We start from the raw sequence: 22,716 nt of genomic DNA, 5'->3' as shown, positions 1-22,716 counted from the left end.
AACAGGCGAGCGGGCGAGAGGTCATGTAGGAGGTAAATAAACGGAGGCAGTGGGCACACTGGGGTAATGAGCTCAGAGTGTGGGGGATGGGAGAGGGGAAGTGCTCCTCTTAGCTGGATCAACCCACTCAGTGACAAGACTATACATTAATGTACTGTATTAGTAGAGCTTGTGAACGTTTTAGAGCACAGATATAGGACAATAAAAGCTGGTGTAGTTTTAAGACATTGATATTGCTTTGTCATAATCCAGCCCTCTTCAATTATGTCAATTTTTGTACTAAATACAATGTATAATGTATAAGATACAAAAACAGAGAGCGCTAGAGAGAGACAAAGAGAGAGAGAGAGAGAGAGAGAGAGAGAGAGAGAGAGAGAGAGAGAGAGAGAGAGAGAGAGAGAGAGAGAGAGAGCGCGCATGTATACTATATCCCTGCTTGCTATGTGGAACAGCTCCTGTTGGCAGTTGGCCGGCCCCTCCTCCACTCCCTGGTATCTTTGTTAATCAGGTGTGGGGGAGGAAAAGAGCCTTGGAAAAGAGCATGCACTGCTCTGCCCAGCGGCACATAAAGAAAGGGTTAAAGGAGAGTCTTTGACGGAGCAGCCAGATACAGAGTACAAACACAGCCACTAAACCACTGACTGCAGGGAGCAGCACAAGGGTGTGGTGCTAGACATAGACATGTCTGTTTGATTAGACAAGCATATGTTGAAATTATTTATATGTCAATAGACACCAGGTCTACTCTCATTTTCCCTTCTCTATACTTCTGTAAGTTAGTGAAATACATAAAATTGAAGATTTTTATTGTTTGTTTTCCCATGGACTAGGCCAGTGCCCATATAATCAGACAAGATCACTGCAAAAGCAACTCACACATAATTATTTGGTATCACCGTAAAATCTGAGCAGGGCACATATGCCCAGACTTTAGCCATGACTCCCTCACCGTGTCCCTTTGGCAACAGTCAAAACTAAATTTAAACATAGAGTAAGAATTGTGAAAACACAATGTGTTGTTTCTTTAGAAACAGTACTGTATACAGCTATATCAGCTTTGCTCAGTTGTGTCCTTGCACAGCAACAATTATGACAGATCTTGTACGAGTTGTTTTAGCTTTCGTTATGGCTTGAAGAGCAAGAGGGGTTGACCTATATTATAATAAACCAGTTTTGTCTGTTGAAAAGTTCACCACATGATATGAAGAGATTATAAGTGACAAGTTTTGAGTGGGCCAGAACGTGATCTGACATCAGCAGGGCTTTGCCATAGCAGGGCTTTGACCAGGGGCCAAACAGATAGTCATGCAAATTAGAGTGCAGGAGCACAAAAAAAGAGATGCTAAAGATAGCTAATACACTTTGGATGTTAGCATCATTCCTTTAACCAGCTAAAATGATATTTGGGTAAACAGTCAGCGATCAAGCTCACACAGAATGTTGATTCCCTACTCTCCTGAATAGACATTCCAAACTGTCCCCTGAATGCCCATGTGATGGGGATCATTGACACTTGCTAAGGGACACCAACATGTTTGAGAGCACTAGGCACAAACCTGGGTTAGTAATTGGTATATATTAGATGGATGCTGGCAGCTTCACTTTGTTTTCATGCTTGCCTCACAAGGTTGACGCACTTGTTTTGGAGCTGCTTCTAAACTGCACGTGCGGGTCCTGCCTCTGCAGCCGGTGGCTCAGAATAGCACCAACCCCACCCCTCCCCCACACATACCCCTCATCAGACAGACACAGCACTAGGTCACATGGACTTCCACAGAGCTCATACATTTCTCTCTCTCTCTCTCTCTCTCTCTCTCTCTCTCTCTCTCTCTCTCTCTCTCTCTCTCTCTCCATGCTCTCACATAGACAAACAAACTCACATGAAACACAAACATGCCTGACATATAAAACTGAAACAGTTAAAAAACTAACACTTTTACACATTAGTTTGTCAAAGATAATACACAAAATGTGATAATTAAACTTTTGCATGAAAGCAGGACTGCCAAATGCATTAGCTGTCTTTGTTAACCCATACACTTTTCTTGTAATCTTAAACTATTATAGAATAGTGATTACTTTTTTCTATCTATCTATCTATCTATCTATCTATCTATCTATCTATCTATCTATCTATCTATCTATCTATCTATCTATCTATCTATCTATCTATCTATCTATCTATCTATCTATCTATCTATCTATCTATCTATCTATCTATCTATCTATCTATCTATCCGATTGTGTAAATAGGCCTATTTATCTATCTCACTTGTTTATAGCCTTCTAAAAGATGTAAAAAGATAGAATAATAATCAAACTGATTAACTGATATTTGAACCCTATAGTAAAATTTCCTGGTGCCTGTAAACAGTAAATTTGCCAGTTTCTCATAGAAACCTATTGGGGTTTATTCGCAAAAATATTAACCGGGGCCAATCGTAACAAAGGATACTGAGCACACGGTGACTCCACCTCTTTCTCTCAGCCTGCCTCCGAGCTTTTCACATGTGTATATAATCCCTGAGTTGACCCAGAAAATAGTCATTCGTTTCAAGATCTGATGCGGAGGTTCTTTTGTGCAGTGTATGCACTCGAGTATGAATCTTAACCTTTTGGAATATAAACTGTAATCCCGAGGCTTGTGCATCGCAAAACTAAGCCTGATTCGTCCTACTGCGGCGAAATAGTTGAATTTTGAAAAACAGGACGCAGGGTAAGGATATTTTTAAATGCTGAGCTGATTTAGGACTTGGGGTGGTAGCTCTATTGTTCGCTTTACTGGTGACTTTCTTAGCTACACGATACACAGTTGCAATGATGTTATGATAACAATAATACCAGTTACGAGTTTCAATACAACAATACATATTTTATGTGTTTTTTGTTTTTTTTATTGTGATAAACATAATCCAAGGTACAGTTCAATTCTAATAACTGTTATACGCTTTTGTTGCTTCGACTCTGATTGGCTTATTAACCAGTATACTTTGACTACTAGGATCGGAGAACGCCAGAGTAAAACATTCAAATGTGTCACTACTACTACTATTATTATTATTATTATTATTATTAATAATAATACTACTACTACTACTAATAATAATAATAATGATGCTAGTAGTAGTAGGTGTCAACTTTTATTGTTATTAGTAGTAGTACTACTACTAGTAGTAGTAGTAGTAGTAGTAATAGTAGTAGTAGTAGTATATTACTGTGTTTTAGAAGTGTAAGTGGTTTGGATTTGCTTCACTGGTATTTGTAGAGGCTATCCCTGAAGTACCAGTCACGAGTAGCCAGGAAGATGAGGAGTGCAAGACACCTTGGTAATTCTGCTATATTAAAAGTCAGTGCTGGCAGTGATGAGGAATCTTGTAGATCTTTGTGTTGCCATAACCAGGTGTCTCAAAAAGGTAGATTTTGTTTAACCACTGCCCAATTAGGACATTATCCTTCTGTCAAAATTGTGGTCTTGTGTCATCCATGTACAAGCCTGTAGCTTGGCTTTGTTTTTTGTTTTATGATTAATACTCACTAGACACACACAATAAGATGCATACCATAGCTTTGGTTTCATCTGCTCTTTGCTGTCTTGATACAACATGCACGCTTACTTTGAATGCTTTTGGTTGGTCAGTGAAGGGCTATTTGAGGATGGGGATTGGTAGCAGTGAACATGAACTAAAGGTTTGTTACCACTCCCCTTTTCCTGTAGCAGCCACCCTTGTTGTCCTCAGTATCCCTGTTCTGAAATCTAACACTGTATTCCCTTTTAATGAAGGGAGAAGCCATGGCAGAGCACATGATGATGCCCATGAGCCACGGCCAGGCCAATGGCCCCCTGCACAGCTACCGACTGGGCATGAATGGTCAGCAGCACGTGCCACCGCCTGGCCTCAGGGCCATGCCCGGTGGACAGATGATGCACTATGGCCCCCAAGGAGCGATGGAGGCCACCATGAGGCAGCGGCCCAACATGGTGAGCCCCATGAACGGGCCGATGAACAGCACACCCATGGGCCACCACCAGATGCAGACAGCCAATATGATGTACAGTAACCAGGGCCAGCAGCACCATCATATGCAGCAGCAGGGCCAGCACCAGCACCCACACCCGGGCCACCCACAGCCCCAGCAGCAGGGCCAGCACCAGCACCCAGGCCATCAGCAACCACAGCAGCAGCAGCAGCAGTACATGGGCGGGGGCCTAACTTCCCAGCAGCTCATGGCCAGCATGCACCTACAGAAACTGAACACCCAGTACCATGGGCACCCGCTCGGGGCCGTGAACGGCAACCACATGGCGAATGGCGTGCAGTTTCGCATGGGTTCCGCTCAGTTGGCCAGCATGCAGCACATGGCTGGCCCCGCTCTTGGTCTCAATGGTATGGACACTGACCTGATCGATGAGGAGGTTCTCACATCGCTTGTTTTGGAGTTGGGACTAGACAGGGTGCAGGAGCTCCCAGAGCTGTTCCTTGGACAGAACGAGTTTGATTTTATATCAGACTTTGTCAGCAAACAGCAGCCGAGCACTGTGAGTTGCTGAGGCATGGACAATGAAACTCCGAAAGGGTGGATATGCAGAAAGGGGTAATGGATGCCCTGTTCTTATTCTTGGAGGAAATCATCCAAGCAGAGCAGAGAAAAGTAGCCAGATGTTTCTCTGGTTCATTGCTGAAGTATAGTGGTGCTCCAGCCAGCACTGTATCTCTGCATGGGGATGGAGTACTACATAAAGCTTCTGCCCCTCCAGATGTGAATGTAATAACATTGCAAGACTGAGCTTGATTCAATGCAACACACGCTTAGTCCTTATAACAGTTTTACATTCACATGTAACTTATTTATGTTCTTTTGATTATCAGTGTAGATCACACCCACAAAAAAGAAACTTTGGGTGGGGAATGTTTTATGTTGCAGTTGTGATTTTTCTTTTTTTGGAGGGGGAGGGGGGGTAAATATTGAGGTTGAGGTATGAGGATTAATGGTTTGGACTTGAATTGTCTGCTTGTAATGATCTGGTCAGCAACGATATAGCTGGATCCTTAAAATATATTGCATTGATCTACGTATATCAAGCCAATTCTTTTAGACACCCCTAGTATCTTCTGTAGATTATGCCATCACATCTGTTCTATATGAGCTATAGAGCTGCCTTTAAATCACACAGCTTCTCTTTTTGTCCTTTTAAGGAGGTTAAGGAGTATTCAACATGTGACTTAGGTCTTGTGTTAATAAATAGAAAGCCAGGTTTCAACCATGGTTTTATTTGTACATTTATGTCTGAATTTACTGGAGTAATGGAAAATGCTGCTGAAATCAACAAATGGGTCACCAGTTGCCATCTTGCATCATTTCTGGTTTAGACTTTAAACAGTGATCTGATCATATTATTCTCATGCATCTTTTCTCAGAACGGGCAAGATTTTAAAAATGTATGTATAAAAAGAACCAAGAAGTCATAAAGAGTGAAATCAACTCCCATACAGATGATGGTTACAGGTCCAGTGCATCTAACACATACTGGTAGTCACTATTGTATTTTCCAGCTCAGCAACCACTATGTTCATGCCCTCTAGTCTCATTTAAGAATCTTAAAGCTGAAGTGTTGGCCCTGCCTACCTGTCTGTGCTGTGGTACGCTCTTCTGTTCTTCAAACAGGATTCATTAGGTGGGTGTCTTTACTTTGTGTCCCAAATTCAAGTGAGTTTTACTTCTAAAATGCATTGTGAAAGTGTATTAGGTTGGGGGTCAGTGCAAACAGTCCAGGTTAATCTGTGCTGACCTGACTACCAAGACTTGTGGGTTTTGCTCCTGGGAATGGAGTACATGCTCCATTTATGGACACGTGTTGCATGGGTTTCTGGAGGGGATTGCAGTGACGAGCTGTTAACGCTCCACTGTCATTTTCCTTTCTTTCAGAGGGGCAAGGGAGGGCACAGAGGACAGGGGGATGGATTAAAGGTTTCCAGCAACATAGTCCTCTACTGAGAACATGCAGACTAGCTGAAGATGTCCCTTAAAACCTGTACTGTGTCCTCTTCGCTTTTACTAGAACTCTGCCCTAAGCCTGTAGAACTCTGCCCCGAGCTTGGATGTTGATCTTGAAGATGTAACTGTAGTCATGCAGTGCTGCACATGCTCATGTACAGTCTTTCTTTTTTTTTTTCCTTTTTTTTTTTTTACCAGTGTAATTAACTTTTCCAGTCTTGACAAGTGTATCCTCTGCTTCAATGGCTAAAGGAAGCTTGAGTTGACCGTAATGGCTGCCCAGCTATCAGTGTGGACACAAATGGTCTTCTCTCTTGCTTCTGTTTGAAGAAAATGTATTTATTTTAAGCAATAATAAACTATTTTATTTATGGAACAAAACTTTATGAATAAGATGTTGTTTATCCTGTCGAGTGCTTGAAAACAAGGTGTGAATGTGAGGAGTTCAAATGATTTGTTAAGATCACATTTTCAATAATCAAAACTCCAAGTCTTTCAAGTGGCTGGTGAATTGAATAGTTGGGGCTTTCTACACAAAGCTACATCACCAATTTCAGCACTCTGGGGAATTCATCTGCCTTCTTTGCCTCTGCAATTTGAAACTTGCAGATAACAGTCACAGTGTGTGTTTGTCTGTGGTAAAATGTGCAGACAGGGCGTGTGAGGAGAACTCTGGGCTGGTCTATGTAACGGCTTTCGTGTTTTTATTTGAATATAAAGATGATCTCCTCCCAAGCCACAATTGTTATCTAGATAGGAAATGTGTAAGAACTGTGAATACACCTTGCCCTAGTCTTAGCACAGTGTAATACTTGGTTAATATTACAACTTTGAATGCAGTGACATTGTCTTTGTGTGTTTTCGCAATTAAGTCACATTTGTTTATTTTTGAATGTCATCACATAGTAGACAAGACATTTGCTAAACAGGGTGTGACACGCAGATTTACATGGAACCATTGGCTGTTTCCCTTCCTCCATAGGCCACCCACAAGAGCTGCTACACACAGTCTTCTTCCTGCGTGTGCTTTCAGTCTTCTCAGTCTACATCAACAATCTGAAATCCACTACAATGAGATGTAAAATCCATGAATCCATGACAGGATTACACAGTGGTCAGAAAATTCTCATTAGCAAAAAAAGGAACAAAATACAAGCAAAAATAGTTGTTTTTGTTCAAAGTCTGGGGATTTCTCCATGGGGTTTACCCATGAGTTTCAGAGGATTCCTGTGAGACCACCTCTTCAAATCAGCTCTGGTTTTACAGGCAGGCAGCATTCACTTCCTCTTACAGTACTTAATTTCCTGTCAGTATAGGCGAATGTTGAAGCTTACTCGCTCAGACCTATGTCTGGTAAGTGAGGACAGCCTGATGTCACATTTGCCTCTGTGAGTAAAGGAAAACTGACCACTACTGTTTACACATCCACAACCATTTTCAATAGAACATGATTTTGGCTGTTCCTGGGTAAAGTAATAAGTAAAAAATGTAAGTAAAAATATGTAAGTACTGTAATATTGTAAAAGCCACAACAGAAATGTAAGCAATGATTGACAAAACCATCAATGTTTATATCAAATATGAAAATCGGTTCTTACATTTTTCATTTATGCTGTTCCACCATGAACTAATGTAATACAGGTTTGAATTGTTTTAGATCAATGAATAAACAAACCATTTAGAACTTATAATTAAATTTCTTATACTATTGACAAAATGCATTTACTTTCCTTCTTTGTTATTTCCGTCATTTCCAAAAATTATTTGAATTTCTGAGTGTGACTTCTACAAACTTCCATTTCAAAGACAGCCTCTGCAAAGCTATGAACTTCATTTTATTAATCTCACTAATTTGGGTTTGGTGGCACTCAGTGAATTGCTGTTTAATCCTTTAGCTAGAAGAATGTCAATGGCTTCATATAGGATTGCTGAAGAAGTTAGAGAACAGGTAGATGAGGTCATCTAATGCTCACATATGGGAAAGGTGCTTGCAGGTAATGCACGTTTAGGCATGTTCTCTATACATGCATGAACATGCTCTATATTTTAGCTGTGAAAAATGTATTCACCTTTGGAAAATTACATATTTCATTGATCTTCCATTTGAAAGAAATTCTGTAGAAGACTGAAGTTGCTGATCTTTTTGCCTGACTGCAATAGTAGTTCAGCGGTTGCGTGGATCACTGAGCCTCTGAATGTCATGGTCAGATTTGGACATTGGCTAAACCTCCCTTCCATCAGGTATTGTACATTCGGGAAACTTTCAAAGTGATAGGAGCACTTATGTAATCAACGCAGATAACAGCCAACATAAAGTTAACTTTTCAGTAGTGATGGTTATGTAGGCTTCTAATCAGTATGTTAATGTTGACTCATTATCCTCCATGCTGGCCATTTAATGCATATGATGATAGAAGGCCATGGCACAGAAATTGGGGGCTTGAATGGCTAGAGATCCTCTCCATTCTCTTGTGCATTTTTTAGGCCTTTGATGTTAAGGGCAATGTATAAATTATTAATTTTTGCTGTGTGAAGTATAAGCCTCAGCCTGGCCAGCTACAACAGGTTGAGATAGGAGTGGCAGTGTTTTTTTTTTTTGTTTGTTTTGTCTTGTTTTGTGTGTGTGTGTGTGTGTGTGTGTGTGTGTGTGTGTGTGTGTGTGTGTGTGTGTGTGTGTGTGGTGGTGGGGGTCTCACTCTGTTGTGTCTCCACAGATCTGGCTCTAAGCTTCTTCATGTCTTAATCTGACCAACAGACACATGGCTACTGGGAGCCAACTTTGAGCACACTAAGCTTTTGGGTTCTGGACATAAGGGGCCATTGCTGTTTGTGTACTGAGAGCAGGGTAGTGGAAAGGTTCACACTCCAAATGCCTCCTGAGCACTGTTAGAACCTCAAGGGCACTACTTTGGCAAGCTACGGCCAAGCAGATTGAGCTTGATAGGGCTTGATCAGGCTGACATTTGTTGTGCAGCACCATGGTTTTGGCAATGCTGTGGGAGCCTCTTGGAGGTTCAGATAAGATCTGTAGCAGCACCTGTGTGTAGAAAGCCAGACTATTGCAGTTCCAGTGGCAGGGTCTGGATCAAGCCCAAATAACCTATACAGCCCTCCTGCATGGTGAGCACACTTGCTTTCAAAGCAAGCAGAGGGTTCTGGGCTGGGAAAAACTGTGCCATGTTTCCCTACTGGACTTCATTCTGAGTTTGTTAGAAATGGACCTGATAATGTAAGTACAAACTGTGGTGCACTAAAAAGGAACACTTTACTTAGAACACCCCATTTTTACCATAGAGTTACTACTACCCTAGTGTTAATATAGCTAAATGCAGCTATGGGAACACTTACTACAGACATTATTAGAATATCCTACCATGCACCTATACTTATCATCCACTTTATTGCACACATATCTTTTATGGTTGTACAACCACACACTGTAACTATTTCTATACACAGTGTGTCAGCTACTATCTTCTGCATTAAAGTCTGGTCAGTTTCTAACCCTGGGACCACTGCTCATATTTTATTTAGGTGACAGACCATTCCCAACACATCAGTGACACTGACATGGTAGTGGCACAGTCGTGGGTGTTGTGCTGCTATGAGTACATCAGGAGCAACAGTGGAGCAACTGCTGGGTTGATAATGGTCCACTACCCAGACGTATCCAGCTCACATTTGTCTATTAGATGTAATTAAATAATACACAAGATGTAATGAAATAACACCTAATAACAAATAGTTATTACATTTCCAATAAAGTGATGGCTAATCACTCTATTTTCCTGAGTTCCCCTTGCTGTTTATTTCTCTCAGCTGAAGGATTTAAATGACTCATCCCCCTCATGTCTCAGATCTTTGCTTGGACTTTACTGACATTTGGTAATTAGTATGCTAATCACAGCTGAGAAATATGATGGGAATGCAACACATGGCCTTGCATCACAATATTCAATGCAAGGACACTGGAACATTTCTGGACAGAGGGCTTTCCCACTGTATCTAGTTGTGAAACATGAAAGTGAAACATGTGACATTCATTAATTACTACAGGGTACACACGCACTTTGTGGGTTAGATCAGTTAACTAAGGTTTTAGAAGTTGTTTCCTGTTTGCTGTGAGGATGTGGCAAGATTTACAGTATGTTGTATCTTATTGCAGTCTATGTGCATGATCTTGTCAACACCAAACAGAGATCTCACATGAAGAGTCTATGGGAATGGTCTTGAAATGCACTGAACCTGAAATTATGCTTAATTAATATAATTTCAAACAACCATGTAAATCGGGATGTCTCATTAACGCACTTATAAAATAGCCATTTCGATAAGAATTATATAATACATACACATGCATTGCTTGCAGAGATATGTCCACAAAGGATGGCACTGGTGCTTGAGGTTTGGAAATGAAATGAAACAGTATAACTCTCTGATGGCAGCATGCAAATGCTTACACAAATGTGCATTTGGTAAAGTCAGAATGGAGCCATGGTGTGATATTGTCAGTATTTTACTATAGTGCCATATGGAGCCAACATTAGCATCACAACTATATAAATACAAGTATTTTCTATTGAGATATTTACCATACTGTATCTAAAATATAAAGATTCAGATGCAAGAAATGGCTGTTTACTTCAACTCTAAAGTGCTTGTATGTAACTCAGAACATTTGTCAGCAGCCAGTGCTTGTGCGCCAGACCCTAAGAGACAAGAGATTCGCCCGCAGAACCTAAGAGATTTGCTGCCCCCTTGTGTTACTTTGCAGGTACAAACAAGATGAATTTAACGTATTCACAAGCAAAGTTCTATTTTTTTTTCAGCATTTTTTGCTCTAAATTTTAATTTCCTTTGAATTTAAGATGGATTGTAGCTCTATTGGCTTGGCAAAATCAGTAGTTTTAATACGGTCAAACAAACAAACAAACAAACAAACAAACAAACAAGCAAACAAACCCTTCTTGCCGGACCACCAAACAGCTTGGCGTAGTAGAGGCATGAGTCCCCTTACGCGCATGCGTAAATTCTCTCAGCGTACCTCAACTAGCTAGCTGGGTGCTAAATTAACGGTCATCAGTTAGCTAAACTAAGTAGATAGGCTATATGGGTGAATTAGGTCCAAGAATCATTTTCACTAACAGCACGTTATCACCTAGGCCACCACTTTACATTATACAAAATGTATTTCTCCGTATTTTGAAATATATACGAGTTTGAATGTACGTTGGGTTCCAGCGAGATGTTACTAAAGGGAAGGAAACCTCAGAAGTGGGATTTCGAAATGGGTGTTTAACATTCTCTTGGCCATTAAGCCCAAATACTGCTACAGCCATATATAAATAACCTGTAAAGCCGAATACCCCCTATTCACTTCTAAACTTAAACGCAATTTAAAGTACCAGTTGCAATATGCAGAATGCTACGATGTCGGCTGTGGGATTAAAACCTGACGTCCTCATACGTTCTCTAAACGTAACAAAATGACCGTTAGTAGGACTTAATAACCTACAAATATTTTTCTGTTTCAATTTTTTAAGTAATATAGTGTGTTATATTCTCGAGGTCCTGAAGAACAATGCAGGAAAGTCTACAGAAGATTTATTTTATTTGAGCCTTACTGAGTATAACGCTCAGAATGTATGAACTCTTTAACAATATTGTGTAAAAATAAAATAAAAAAGTACAAATAACACACACAGAGTAAACATTAAAACAATACAAAACACAAACTTTATCATGGAAATAACTGCAGGTTAGGTGTTATGTATAAAGTACAGTATTAGGTACAACAAAATGTCTCTGAAGGAGACATCAATCAGAACCAATCCCAAAGGAGAGATCTAGTGTTTACCTGAAGTTTACAAAAACATGTCCAAGCCCTTATTGATTGGGGCTATAAAATGCATGGGGAAAAAATAAAGATGTCTTAAAAGCCAAGGCCTAGAAATGACCTGGATATAGTCCACATGTCTCCTGAACCTGCAACCTAAGGCAGAGACAAGAACACACAATACATTCCAGATGTATATAAACACCTTGGAGAGAATTGTGTGTGAATCAACAGTCCTGATCATGGAACCTGGGCAGTCTGTGCTACACTGTGTAATGAGTACCACAAAGGATGAGGACAAAGAGAAATGAACAGGTCACATCAGATGAAGCGACACATGTTGAGAAATGGCCAGTGAAGGCCACTGCTACAGTATGCTTTAGTAGGCATAAGCCTTCTCTTGGAAGGGGTGCTTGGTAGGAGTAAAAGGGGGTGTCAGAAGACAGCTCTGCCTTTCAAGATCAGCGCCCCCTGCTTGAGTCTGTCGATGTGCAAGGTGGATCAGCGCCCCTGCTTAAGTCTGTCGATGTGAAAGGTGAGCTTGAGGGCGGGGCCAAGTTTCAGGCCCATGTATTTCATCATCATGTCGCTGCGCAGCAAGAGGAGAGCCTTCCCATCAATTTCCTGAAACAGGCCAATGGCAAAGAAGACTGGGTCAAAATTACAATCTATCACATTGAAACCAATGAAGTGCATAACGATAGACTTGTAAGTATGCCCTAAATTTGCCCACATGCTCATGAGTGAGAGGCCACACAGTGGTACACTCATATTAGCAGCTACTCTGCTCTCCACTGGCATGAACACTTTAGAGCCCTACATCTTTACTGGTTTATATATACACAACTATTACTATTATCTTGTTCTGCTATTCCTTTGGTTTCTTTTGTCCCTCTCTACTCCTTAATGTACATGCTTCCTGAAGAGGTCTGCGTGTGGGCCCAGCTGAGGGTCCACATCTCTGATAAACTGCATGACGTCCTCCACTGTCCACAGGTTTGGGTCGTGGCCACTTGGCCGGGGACTGTCCCTGGTGTTCAGGAAGCGCTCTGAACCTGCACACAAGCGCCAATCACAAAACTCTACTCAGACAAATATGTCAACTGTGCAACGCTCACAAAAGCCTATTATGAAATACTAATTTAAATGTACTTGATTCACATGTGCTTTTACTTAAGTCATTTTAAAAAACTGAGGCGCGTAAAAAGCCAATACATTCTAAGATTAGGCAAAGAGCACTGCTCATATGTTCCATATGTCCCAACATAATCATGTAATGACAGGAAAAAACTGTATTAAGAAACACAAATATCAACATCAAAAATATGACTTTTATGTGCAATTCAGCGAAATCAGTATATTGATGTGATGTTGTGATATACAAATTTTGTATATCCAAATCCATTTCACTGACATGTTCTCAGGTTCTCAGTTCAAAGAGACAAAACTACAGAAGCACTAACTGGGGAGACAGATGTGGGATCAGGGCCTATGTGGTTTTGTGTGTGTGCCTGTGTTTGTTTACAGGTGTGTACACACCTGCAGAGCCTAAGCGATGCAGCTGGCCAGGTGAGCGGCAGCCCTGTGTATGAGGGTGCAGACCCAGACTCTTACTAGGTGACAGGGGGGTTTTCTCCAAGTGCTCTGTGCCTCCATTCTCCAACAGAAATGGCTCTGCTGAACACAAACACAAATTCATTCAGTGATAAAACATGAGAAGCTGAGAACATAAACACACTTCATACAGTGCAGAGTACATTCTAGGATGAAAAGTTTTCATCTTAGGGAATGCGTGCCTAAATCCAAATATTTCAGGCATGTTCTTGCTGCAGCCATGCCTGACTCCAGCCATTGTTATTCTGTACTAATGGTGTGGTACCTTCAGAGGAGAGGCGATGGCTTCTGGCCATTTTGTGGGGCAATGGGCTGTTGCTGCAGGAGTCCTGGATGAATCTCTTAGTGCCTCGCCCTGGTCCTGAACTAGGGCACTCTGCGAAGCTCCTCCTCTCTGACAGACAGACAACAGGGGACACACTTACAGATGCATGCATGTCTGTACAGACTCCAGCATATGACTTACATTCACCTCAGTGCCACTCAGTGACTTCTGTGTGCATGAGTATGTGCTTGTGGGGATGTGTGTGTGTGTGTGTGTGTGTGTGTGTGTGTGTGTGTGTGTGTGTGTGTGTGTGTGCGTGTGTGTGTGTGTGTTTATGTGCATACCTGCATGCGCATGGCTTTCATAGTGCACCCCTCCCTGAGACACAGGCTGGCTGCCGAAAAGCGGGTCACAGTGCAAGTTGTGACAGAGCTTCTCTAGGAAGCGCAGCACGTATGTTACGCTGTTCACTGCTGGAAGGGTCAGGGTGTGCTGCTTCTGCTCAAAGTGCGCTGTGTGGCAAAAGAGCAAGAGGTCTGAGTTCGAGCGGCTGGGGCATTGCACACAAGATTTAAACAGAAAGGATTCCATAACCGTGTATCTGTAAATGGAAACCACTTCTAGCCTGGAATCACAATAAATAAACTCTAGCAACTATAAGGACATGGTCCATAGGCATTGTAAAGATAAGCTGCAGAAGGTGAGTGAGGGATCATATGTATGTATATGTGTGCTGACCTGAGATGATCTCTCCACCATGGCCTGGTTTGAGGCAGGAGAAGACGGTGCTCTGGTTGTGGGCAGAGTCCACGCAGGCCTGCACACACTGCTGCAGCACTGAAGAGGCCCGCCCCGGCCCAAAGTGGTCCGGCAAAGCCTGCACCCGCCGTGAGTCCAGGTGAGGACCCACCTTCCCGTGCTTGTTGAGGTACACACACACTAAAACGCACAAGCGCAGCAGGAGAGAGGGCACAAATAATAAGGTGGAACATTACCCAGTCATCACATCATGGCATCTTCTTTCAGAGCATGCGCACTGCCTGACCCAAAGCTGGCTAAATCAGCCATGCAGCTGAATCTGGATGGCAAATGGAAGACACCAAGCTAAATCTAAGATGCCTATTCAGGTAATTGAATTGACCATTTCATTTTAATAAGACTTCAAATCTACTTGTGATCTCATAGTGAGACATGGTTTAAGGGTTCTGGAGAGGAAGTGTAAATGTCAGACTGATACCAGTACCTGTGGGAGCCTGCAAGGCAGCGCTGGGGATAGTGGCATTGTCCAGTGGCACGGAGCTGGTGTCTGGCTCTGGAGTGCTGCTGGTGGGGGAGGTGGGCACAGGGTCAGGCATCACACGCGGTTTCCTCTGTTTATTGGAAGGATGAGACACGCACACAGTAGAGTCACCAACTATTGGTGCTTATGTTTAACCTTCCACACGACCCAAATAATGACAGACATATGCAGACATCAAACAGAGTAGGGGGCAATAGGCAAGGTGATTATATAAGGAGACCTTGCTGCCAGGTTTAGGGCCTCTCTTCTTTGGGATCTTGATGGGTTCCGTTTGGCTCTGAGCCCAGTTGGCAGGCAGTCGACCTCGGGGTCTGCCAGGACCTGCCATTGCTCCTTCCAGCCAAGCAGCACGTTTAGCCCAGCCGAGCTACATGTCATACAAACAATACACATGTACAGATATTTGAGAAATATCCTTACATACACCTGAAGTAATAGACATACACCTGAAGTAATCTGAAGTTGAGATGCTTTTATTGTGATGCAACAAAGGAATCCCACTTAATGTGCCATGGTGCTCCCTGTGCCATGGTATACCCTGTTCCTTGGTGCTCCTTTTTCCATGGTGTACCCTATCCCATGGTTTACTCTGTTCCATGGTGCACCATTTTCCGTGGTGCACCCTGCTCCGTGGTGTGCCCTGTTCCGTGGTGTGCCCTGTTCCGTGGTGCGCCCTTTTCTGTGGTGTACCCTGTCCCATGGCATACCTTGCTCCCAGGCTTAGGGCCTCTCTTCTTAGGGATTTTTACAGGTTCTAGTCCTTTTCCAGGCTGCTCTACGTGGGGCTCCATGATGGCTGTGGTGCCCTTCTGGCTCCAGGGAATGGCCAACTTTCTTCTTTTGCGGCCTGGCTTGCGTCCCTTCTGGGCTGGAGGCCTGCCGGACGTAGGGTGCATGCCTGTGCCCTCCACACTGCCGTCTGGCAGGGTACCTAGGGTACCCAGCGGTGGCTTCAGTAACCCCACTGAGGGCATAGGAGAAATGAAGAAGGAGTGTGACATAACCAGATGGGTGCTGCCACTGGCAGACTCTGGTTTCTACAGAAAGTAAACTAGGCTTTCATCACCGGGTAAACATGGCACACCTTTTATAAGGACAAGCACAGCAATTTTATTAGGACCAGAAATGGATAAAATATCACATTTGTGGATGAGACAGCCCTCTTATATATGCCCAGTGCTTAAAACTGAAAAGTTTGGACTTAAAAGATCAGTACTTGAATCTGTATTGGCTTTGAAAAATGATCTCTAATCTTTAGCTTGATTGCAGAAGCAATACTGACACTTTAGAACTAACCCTGAGTGAGTGATAAGAGCAGCAGTGGCCACAACAAACACCAATCAGACAACAGCATCACAGGGCTTTTGTTTTAAGAGCCATGGTGACCCATTTCGCTTTAGAACCACTGAACAAAGGCACGAGTTGTGTTACACATTCCAGCTGCCAGTGGCCCCTGAAGCACAGCATGAGTGAGTGTATGAGCATGCATGTGTGAGTAAGACAGAGAGAGATAGAGAAAGAGAGAAAAGGGGAAGAACTATTTCCAAAGAAGGGTTAGCAAGCTTGAAGAAAAATAATTAAGAGTTAAATGAACACTGCATTTTTGTGCAAAATGACAAAAACAATGAACACTCACAAGCGAAAGAGACATGTCTAAAATATGACCTGCTAGAGTACTCTCTCTTCCACAGCAAAACACAACACCTTTCAGCTGACACAGAGCAAGAGTTATACGCACCTGTACAGGTAGCCAGCTTTGCAATTCAGACTAAGCTAAGAAGGAATGGAGAGGTTCACACACAGCCCAGGTTCACACAAGCCAAAGTGACAAGGACACACATTACACAGGCGATGTGCCCTGATTTAGGACTGGTGTGTATGTGTGACTGGGGTGTTACAAGCCCCACACACTTCCTTCCTGCCCTCAGTTTCGATCTTTTTGCAAAAGACCTTGAAAAACAAAGTGAGGAGAAGGTACCCTGTGTGTGTGTGTGTGTGTGTGTGTGTGTGTATGTGTGTGTGTGTGTGTGTGTGTGTGTGTGTGTGCGCGCGCGTGTGTGCGTGAGGCCACTCTTGAGGACTGAGAGATTATGATAGCATGACAGCAATGTGCCAACTATGTGCCAACAGTGGGCACAGAGCACAAGTTCCAGTGCATGTGTGACCACTGGCTAAGCACAAGTTCCAATGCATGGCTCATATCAACTGTTTGTAGGCCTCCCTTACCATCTGTCCCTCACAAGGGGCCCTGTCACACACTCACACACACACATTTGCATATGTCGCCTACGCGAAGTTGAGGTAAACACACACACACACACACACACACACACAGATCAAATGTGTGAATTAAATCTGTACTAACACACTGTCACACACAGGCAGGCGAATGAAACAAAACAGTACACAGCTTACCACAAATAAATCTACAGCTTTCCAAAATGGTATGAAGTCCCTCAGTGCATGCAATGAGTGTAATGGAGTCTCATTCTTTCTCTATCCCTTTCTTGCACTTTCGCCTGGGTGAAAACTCACTGAACTCACTGTCCCTTTTTTCACCCTCTCCTCCACAGTCCCACCCAAAGCGTTTTGCCACTCCTTCTGTCTCCTCCTCCCTGCTCTGACATCACAGGCCATGCCCACATGAAACAGGAACCCTTAAGCTCAATTCTTTCTCCTTGCCACTCCCGCTGGAAGCTCCTGGAGGGCAGGCGCCAACGCGAGGCCCACTGCTGGGTAAGAAGCATTCAGCAAGCAGCAGCATGCCAGCTGGGCATGTGCCAAGAGCTCACAAGTACCTGCAAGTGCCCTTCACATTCACCCCCTCTGCCACTGTTTTACCAGTAGCCAGGACATGCAGAGTTCCACACTTTACAGTGCACTTTCATATTCACTGTATTCCACTTCTGTGACTGGGGAGTCCATCATTCTTTGTAGTGTTTATCTCCATCTTAACATTTTTAACCAGTAGTTATTTGAAAATGCTGCATTTCTGCCCCAAATTATTAAATTTTTGTTATGTTGGTGTTTCTGTTAGGTAAAACAGAAACACATTTACATCAAAATGAATGTTCTCACTAAGCTACATTGAATTAAAACCACATATCTCATTATTGCACAAGAGCTCAGATTCTGCCTATTTTCTGGACAAAGGCAAATGGCACCTTTCATCCAGTTTCTCATTTGAGCACTATGCTGTTCTGTTTCTAAATGCTGGAAAAAGCACCAGTGACGAAGCATATAACAAGTACTGGCTCAGAGACAGAGAGAAAAATGAGAGTGAGAGAAAAAGAGAGACAGTGAAAGAGAGAAAGGGACAAAAAGAAACACCTTTGGTGCCGGGGGGCTGCAGGTTGTCTCCAGTGAGCGCACACCAGCCGACAGGGAAGATGTCTCTGGAGTCGTAGCGGCAGTAGTAGTCAAAAGCGCCCCTCCAGCCGTCGAAGGTGACCAGCACCTCCACACCCCGCAGGGCCCCCACTGTGGCAGGGCAGATGAAGTGCGGGTTCTTCCTGTCCACTGCCTCCAGCTTCATCCCCACCTGGAAACAGTTCTGCTCCGGTGAGGGAGGCTCCTGCTGAGGAACCACAAAAATGGCATGAGAGAGAGAAAGATGGAAAGAAAGAGTGGAAATTAGCGTGAGACAGAAATGTTAGGCCAATGAAGAGACACGTATGTCTTCCTCAATGCACTGACACAAATACCAACATGATTACCAATACTGGCACTAATGAATCAGCATTTCTAATGCATGCATTGGTACCATTGCCACTCTATGTTGGAATTTTTTTGGAATGTTGTAAAATTGGGCATTGTTTTACTCACTAGTCATTTTAGGGAGATAGAAATAACATGAAGAAAAGAATCATTGCAGACACTTTTTGTTTGTAAATAAGAAAATGAAGCTAAGAATTTTGACTGGCAGAAATATATGCTTGTCCCCTCAAGGATTTTGTTTACTGGACTTAACACAGAACATTCAATCACACATTAACATGCATATTTCACATATACTAGTGTCATAATTGAATATTAAAATAACTTTTCATAGTCTGCCTTCTTAAAATAATTTAAATTCTTCATTTACTGTATAAACCCCATAATTATTCACAGTGCAACAGTTATCTCACAGTTCTATAATTTTTGCAGTCCCACAATAGGAGTGTGTGTGTGTGTGTGTGTGTGTGTGTGTGTGTGTGTCTGTGTGTGTGCATACATGTGTATGTGGTTACCTTGTGAAAGATGCGTGCTGGGGCCATCTCAGCACCATTAAGCGTTTTTAGTAAGAACATGGGCCAGGATGATGCATTCAGGCGGAACCCTGGAGATCAAAACTCCCACTGAGAAATCATCTCAGAAATGAAACCCATTAAACAAGAACAATCATGAGGAAACACTCGATCCTCTCTACAAGGATTTACATCGTGAGGATATGCCCCAAAATATAAATGCTAAATACTTTAATATGTTGTAATTACTAATATAAGTTCAGCAATTACTATGTAATTGCATGAAATGCACTATGTAAATGCATGACTTGAATTACAATTAACAAACCATGTAATAAAAAAAACTTGATTCTGTAATCTTCTTTAGTAACATCCAGAGGATGGTCAAGGCCTTACTAAAGACCTTACACATGGAGTTCTGATCTGCTAAAACTTGCCAGTGGATTTATGTCATATATTAAATAGAAAAAAAAAACATTTAATAGAGAATTTAATATAGAAATATTAATTTCTATATAGATTACTTTCTATATTGATTTAATATTGAAAAATATTTAACAAGAAAAGTATTATAAGATCAAATATGTTAAATCTCTATATAAAATACATGAAATCTTTCAGTAACTCATACCAAATGAGAAGATGAACTGAAGTCTTTGCCTCAGTTTTCTATGTGTTTCTATGTGTCTGTGGGTGTACATATGTGTGTATGTGTGTGCTTATATGTGCATGAGTGTATGTGTGCATGTGATATATGTATGTGTGAGTGCATCTGTGTGTGTTTGTGTGTGTGTCCTGCTTACCCAGAGGTGGCTGCAACATGCCCCCATTCTTCTCACAGTTGCCAATGGGCTGGATCTCAGACGAGTCAACCAAGCGCCAGAAGTCGTTCTTGTTGTCACTGCCGTCGAGACGCAGGCGTAGGCGTGAGCCAGTCAGCCCCACTACGGTGGCGATGCAGGTGGACGTGGTATTCCTGGGGTCCTGGGCCTCCAGCTTCATCCCTGCCTTGAACTCATTCACTGGAGGTGTAGTGCTCTGTGGGGGAGCAGCATGCACTCAGAGTCCAGCCCCAGCCTCAGTGCAACAGTGCTGCTACTACTTTAACCCAGTGATGAAAACCCTTTTACAAGGTCTGTCATGTCAATAAGTCGTTCCAAATTAACTCATGGTGCTTGTCAGCTAGGCTATTAAGATTAAGCCCATTCTAGAGCTATGTTTGTGTGGACAAAAAAGATGCTCACCTGTTTGAAACAGTGGGCAGGGGCAGCTATGGCACCTGTTTCTTTCAAATACTTCTCCCAACTAAAGTGCCCTATGGAGGGACAGTGAGGAAAAATCTTTGAACCTCATCAGGTATACTGTAGTAGTATTCACTTATAGGTTCCACCCCTATCTCTCAGATGTAAGTCTAACTATGGAGAAAGTACACTGGTCCAGACATGGGTAACATTTAATTCTGAAAATTGGAAGGGTGCAGGTCAAATATGAAACAAATGAAATAAAGCTAACAGGTTCAAACCAGATTAGTGATGACCCACAGGTACCTTGATACTGTGAAGGAACGCGTGACGGCCTTCCACTCCGGGCATGTTTGATTCGCCTGCCATCTTTCCACTCAATAGCTAATGAGAGAGAGTGGGAAAAGTACAACAAATGGACATATGTCACCTTTACATCACATAAAATACAGTAAAAATGAAAATGCTTTATTTTTATTTGGGAAAATATACACCTTGTTTACCAAGTAAAGCCTACCTTACTTATAACAAATAGCTTTGGTAACATTCTTGTAAAATGTCATGAATTGTATTCATGTCATGAGCCATATAAAACCTTACCTTTCGGAGGCACAGGTTTTCTCATGATCCTGCAGTACTTTCACTTCCCTCTTTAATGGACACAAACCAGTTTCATTGAAATTTAAGTACTGCTAGACTGAGACCAAGCCTCTAAACATTCAAAATAAATTAGGACTTTACATCAAGTCGAATCCATATTTTGGTTTATGTTTACTATGAGTCTGTGAGAGAGGTGAAAAACGTTTCTCTTTGATTTAATCAGCTAGCGAAATGTATTGGGTATCTTCCTTCTGTGCCCCAGGCAGGGGGTAAGGGTGTGGGACACATCAACACTAAGTAACAAAGGAGCAAAACCAGCTGTCATCCCTGTCTCGCTGTCAGATGGACCGTTAGATATCATGTTAAAAAAAAGACTGCACAATCTTTTTTTAACCACAGTCCATCTCGCTTAAGTGACACTAAGGTCGTCGGGTCAGACATCGCGCAAGTGACCCTCGAAGTCAGAGTAAAGTGGTAGACCTCGTGATTGCTTTTCTTAAATAATAACAGGAACACTGACCATTTGCGCACCCATTAAAGTAGCAACGCAGTACTAACCTAGCTAGCTAAAAAATCTCTGTCCCACTTTCACTAGCTAGAGTAATAAAAGCACCTTGATGTTGCTAAACAAATATCAACACTCCTGTTTACAATATATATCACGCAAAACTGACATGGTTTTAGAGGTAATGAAATAAATATATGCAATCGTGTACAACTAGATAAATAATAAACCCATGAACAACAATACCTTAGGTCTGCATTAGTGTCTTGGGATACGGTTCCTCAGTTAGGTATTTTTCTCTTTCAAAAGAAGTGCGCCTTTTTGCGCCAAGAGGATGGCGTCCAAATTCAGGCGACCAGTCCCTCCCTCTCCTCTCGCAAAGAAAATGACAGCAACGTTATTTTCCCGGGACGCAACAGAAGAGCCAGTAATAACACACGAGAGCTAACGGTTATCAAAGAAAATCTTAGTTAAGTACTTATTAGACCAACGAATATATCTAAAATAGGCAAAGACAAAAAGCAACCATCCAAAACAGAACACAAAGCCAAAGCCGACCTAAGGATACGCCAGGGATCAAAGCAATAACCCGCGACAAATAACCAGCTAGCTGCTAACATTACTAGCACAACATGTCTCAGTTTGAGTAAAGATTCGTTACGGTTAGCTGTCTAGTTGCGTAATCGCCGTTATAAATAGATACTTTTTCACAACAAATATAAGAATCGAATAAGCGTCCGGGTAATGATATCTGCATCACTGATGTCTGCTGGTACTCAACTGCACTGGCATTCTCATGGAAGGCTAGCTAGCTAGTAGGGCTAACAACAACAGTAATGTAGCCTAGCTAGTGAGCTATATTAACTATCTTAGGAAACCAAGCAACAAGATTAGCCTTCTGAGTAGCAATGTATCAGAGACTGTAGCTAGGTAGCTAGCATTGTAGTTCCCCTCAATGGCTTATTAAAGGAATGTTTGTAAACCGAGGTAATGCCAAAATAATATTAATATGCGCATGTAAACAAGATAATTTACCTCGTTCGAAAGATTTTAGTTAATTTCCTAAATGTGATGTTAGTCCGCCATGTTTTGTAGTGCGCATGTAGTCTTGTTTTTAGTGAGGGGAGGGAGG

At 42.3% G+C, this 22,716-nt stretch overlaps 2 protein-coding genes across 7 annotated transcripts; one reads left to right on the top strand and one right to left on the bottom strand.

Annotated features, from left to right (window-relative positions):
• Window positions 1–2,542: 2,542 nt before the first annotated feature.
• On the top strand, window positions 2,543–6,375 carry cited4b (Cbp/p300-interacting transactivator, with Glu/Asp-rich carboxy-terminal domain, 4b). The gene is made up of 2 exons (XM_027001613.2): window positions 2,543–2,716; window positions 3,782–6,375. The coding sequence occupies exon 2, from the start codon at window positions 3,791–3,793 to the stop codon at window positions 4,547–4,549; it is 759 nt and encodes a 252-aa protein (XP_026857414.2). The 5' UTR covers window positions 2,543–2,716; window positions 3,782–3,790; the 3' UTR covers window positions 4,550–6,375.
• A 5,206-nt stretch (window positions 6,376–11,581) lies between these two features.
• On the bottom strand, window positions 11,582–22,708 carry LOC113572197 (polycomb protein SCMH1). Of its 6 annotated transcripts, none has more exons than XM_027001572.2 (17): window positions 22,620–22,708; window positions 21,831–21,955; window positions 21,080–21,129; window positions 20,786–20,863; window positions 20,483–20,553; window positions 20,042–20,276; window positions 19,242–19,330; window positions 18,340–18,586; window positions 15,717–15,973; window positions 15,230–15,376; window positions 14,953–15,079; window positions 14,448–14,648; window positions 14,054–14,221; window positions 13,710–13,838; window positions 13,370–13,507; window positions 12,743–12,885; window positions 11,582–12,454 (listed from the first exon to the last, which is right to left on the bottom strand). In XM_027001572.2, the coding sequence occupies exons 3-17, from the start codon at window positions 21,102–21,104 to the stop codon at window positions 12,332–12,334; spliced, it is 2,178 nt and encodes a 725-aa protein (XP_026857373.1). In that variant the 5' UTR covers window positions 21,105–21,129; window positions 21,831–21,955; window positions 22,620–22,708; the 3' UTR covers window positions 11,582–12,331. The 6 variants fall into 6 exon arrangements, 5 of the variants coding, with proteins under 5 accessions (XP_026857373.1, XP_026857376.1, XP_026857377.1 ...); XM_027001575.2 differs by having other exon boundaries at window positions 18,340–18,583; XM_027001576.2 differs by having other exon boundaries at window positions 13,370–13,504; window positions 22,620–22,703.
• Between the last annotated feature and the right edge of the window lie 8 nt (window positions 22,709–22,716).

The sequence above is a fragment of the Electrophorus electricus genome, chromosome 10, assembly GCF_013358815.1.
Source record: "Electrophorus electricus isolate fEleEle1 chromosome 10, fEleEle1.pri, whole genome shotgun sequence".
NCBI classification, from domain to species: Eukaryota; Metazoa; Chordata; class Actinopteri; order Gymnotiformes; family Gymnotidae; genus Electrophorus; species Electrophorus electricus.
The sequence above is the reverse complement of the archived record's forward strand: the minus strand, read 5'-3'. Positions and strand labels throughout refer to the sequence as shown.

Bases quoted from the DNA above. Each gene is read 5' to 3' on its own strand.
- LOC113572197 (XM_027001572.2), bottom strand. From the start codon at position 21,104: ATGAGAAAACCTGTGCCTCCGAAAG. The intron at 14,649-14,952 runs GTACTGGTATCA...TGTGCGTTTTAG, and splicing joins TGCCTTGCAGGCTCCCACAG to TGTGTGTGTACCTCAACAAG. The intron at 12,455-12,742 runs GTACATTAAGGA...GGCCTGTTTCAG, and splicing joins CAGACCTCTTCAGGAAGCAT to GAAATTGATGGGAAGGCTCT.
- cited4b (XM_027001613.2), top strand. From the start codon at position 3,791: ATGGCAGAGCACATGATGATGCCCATGAGCCACGGCCAGGCCAATGGC.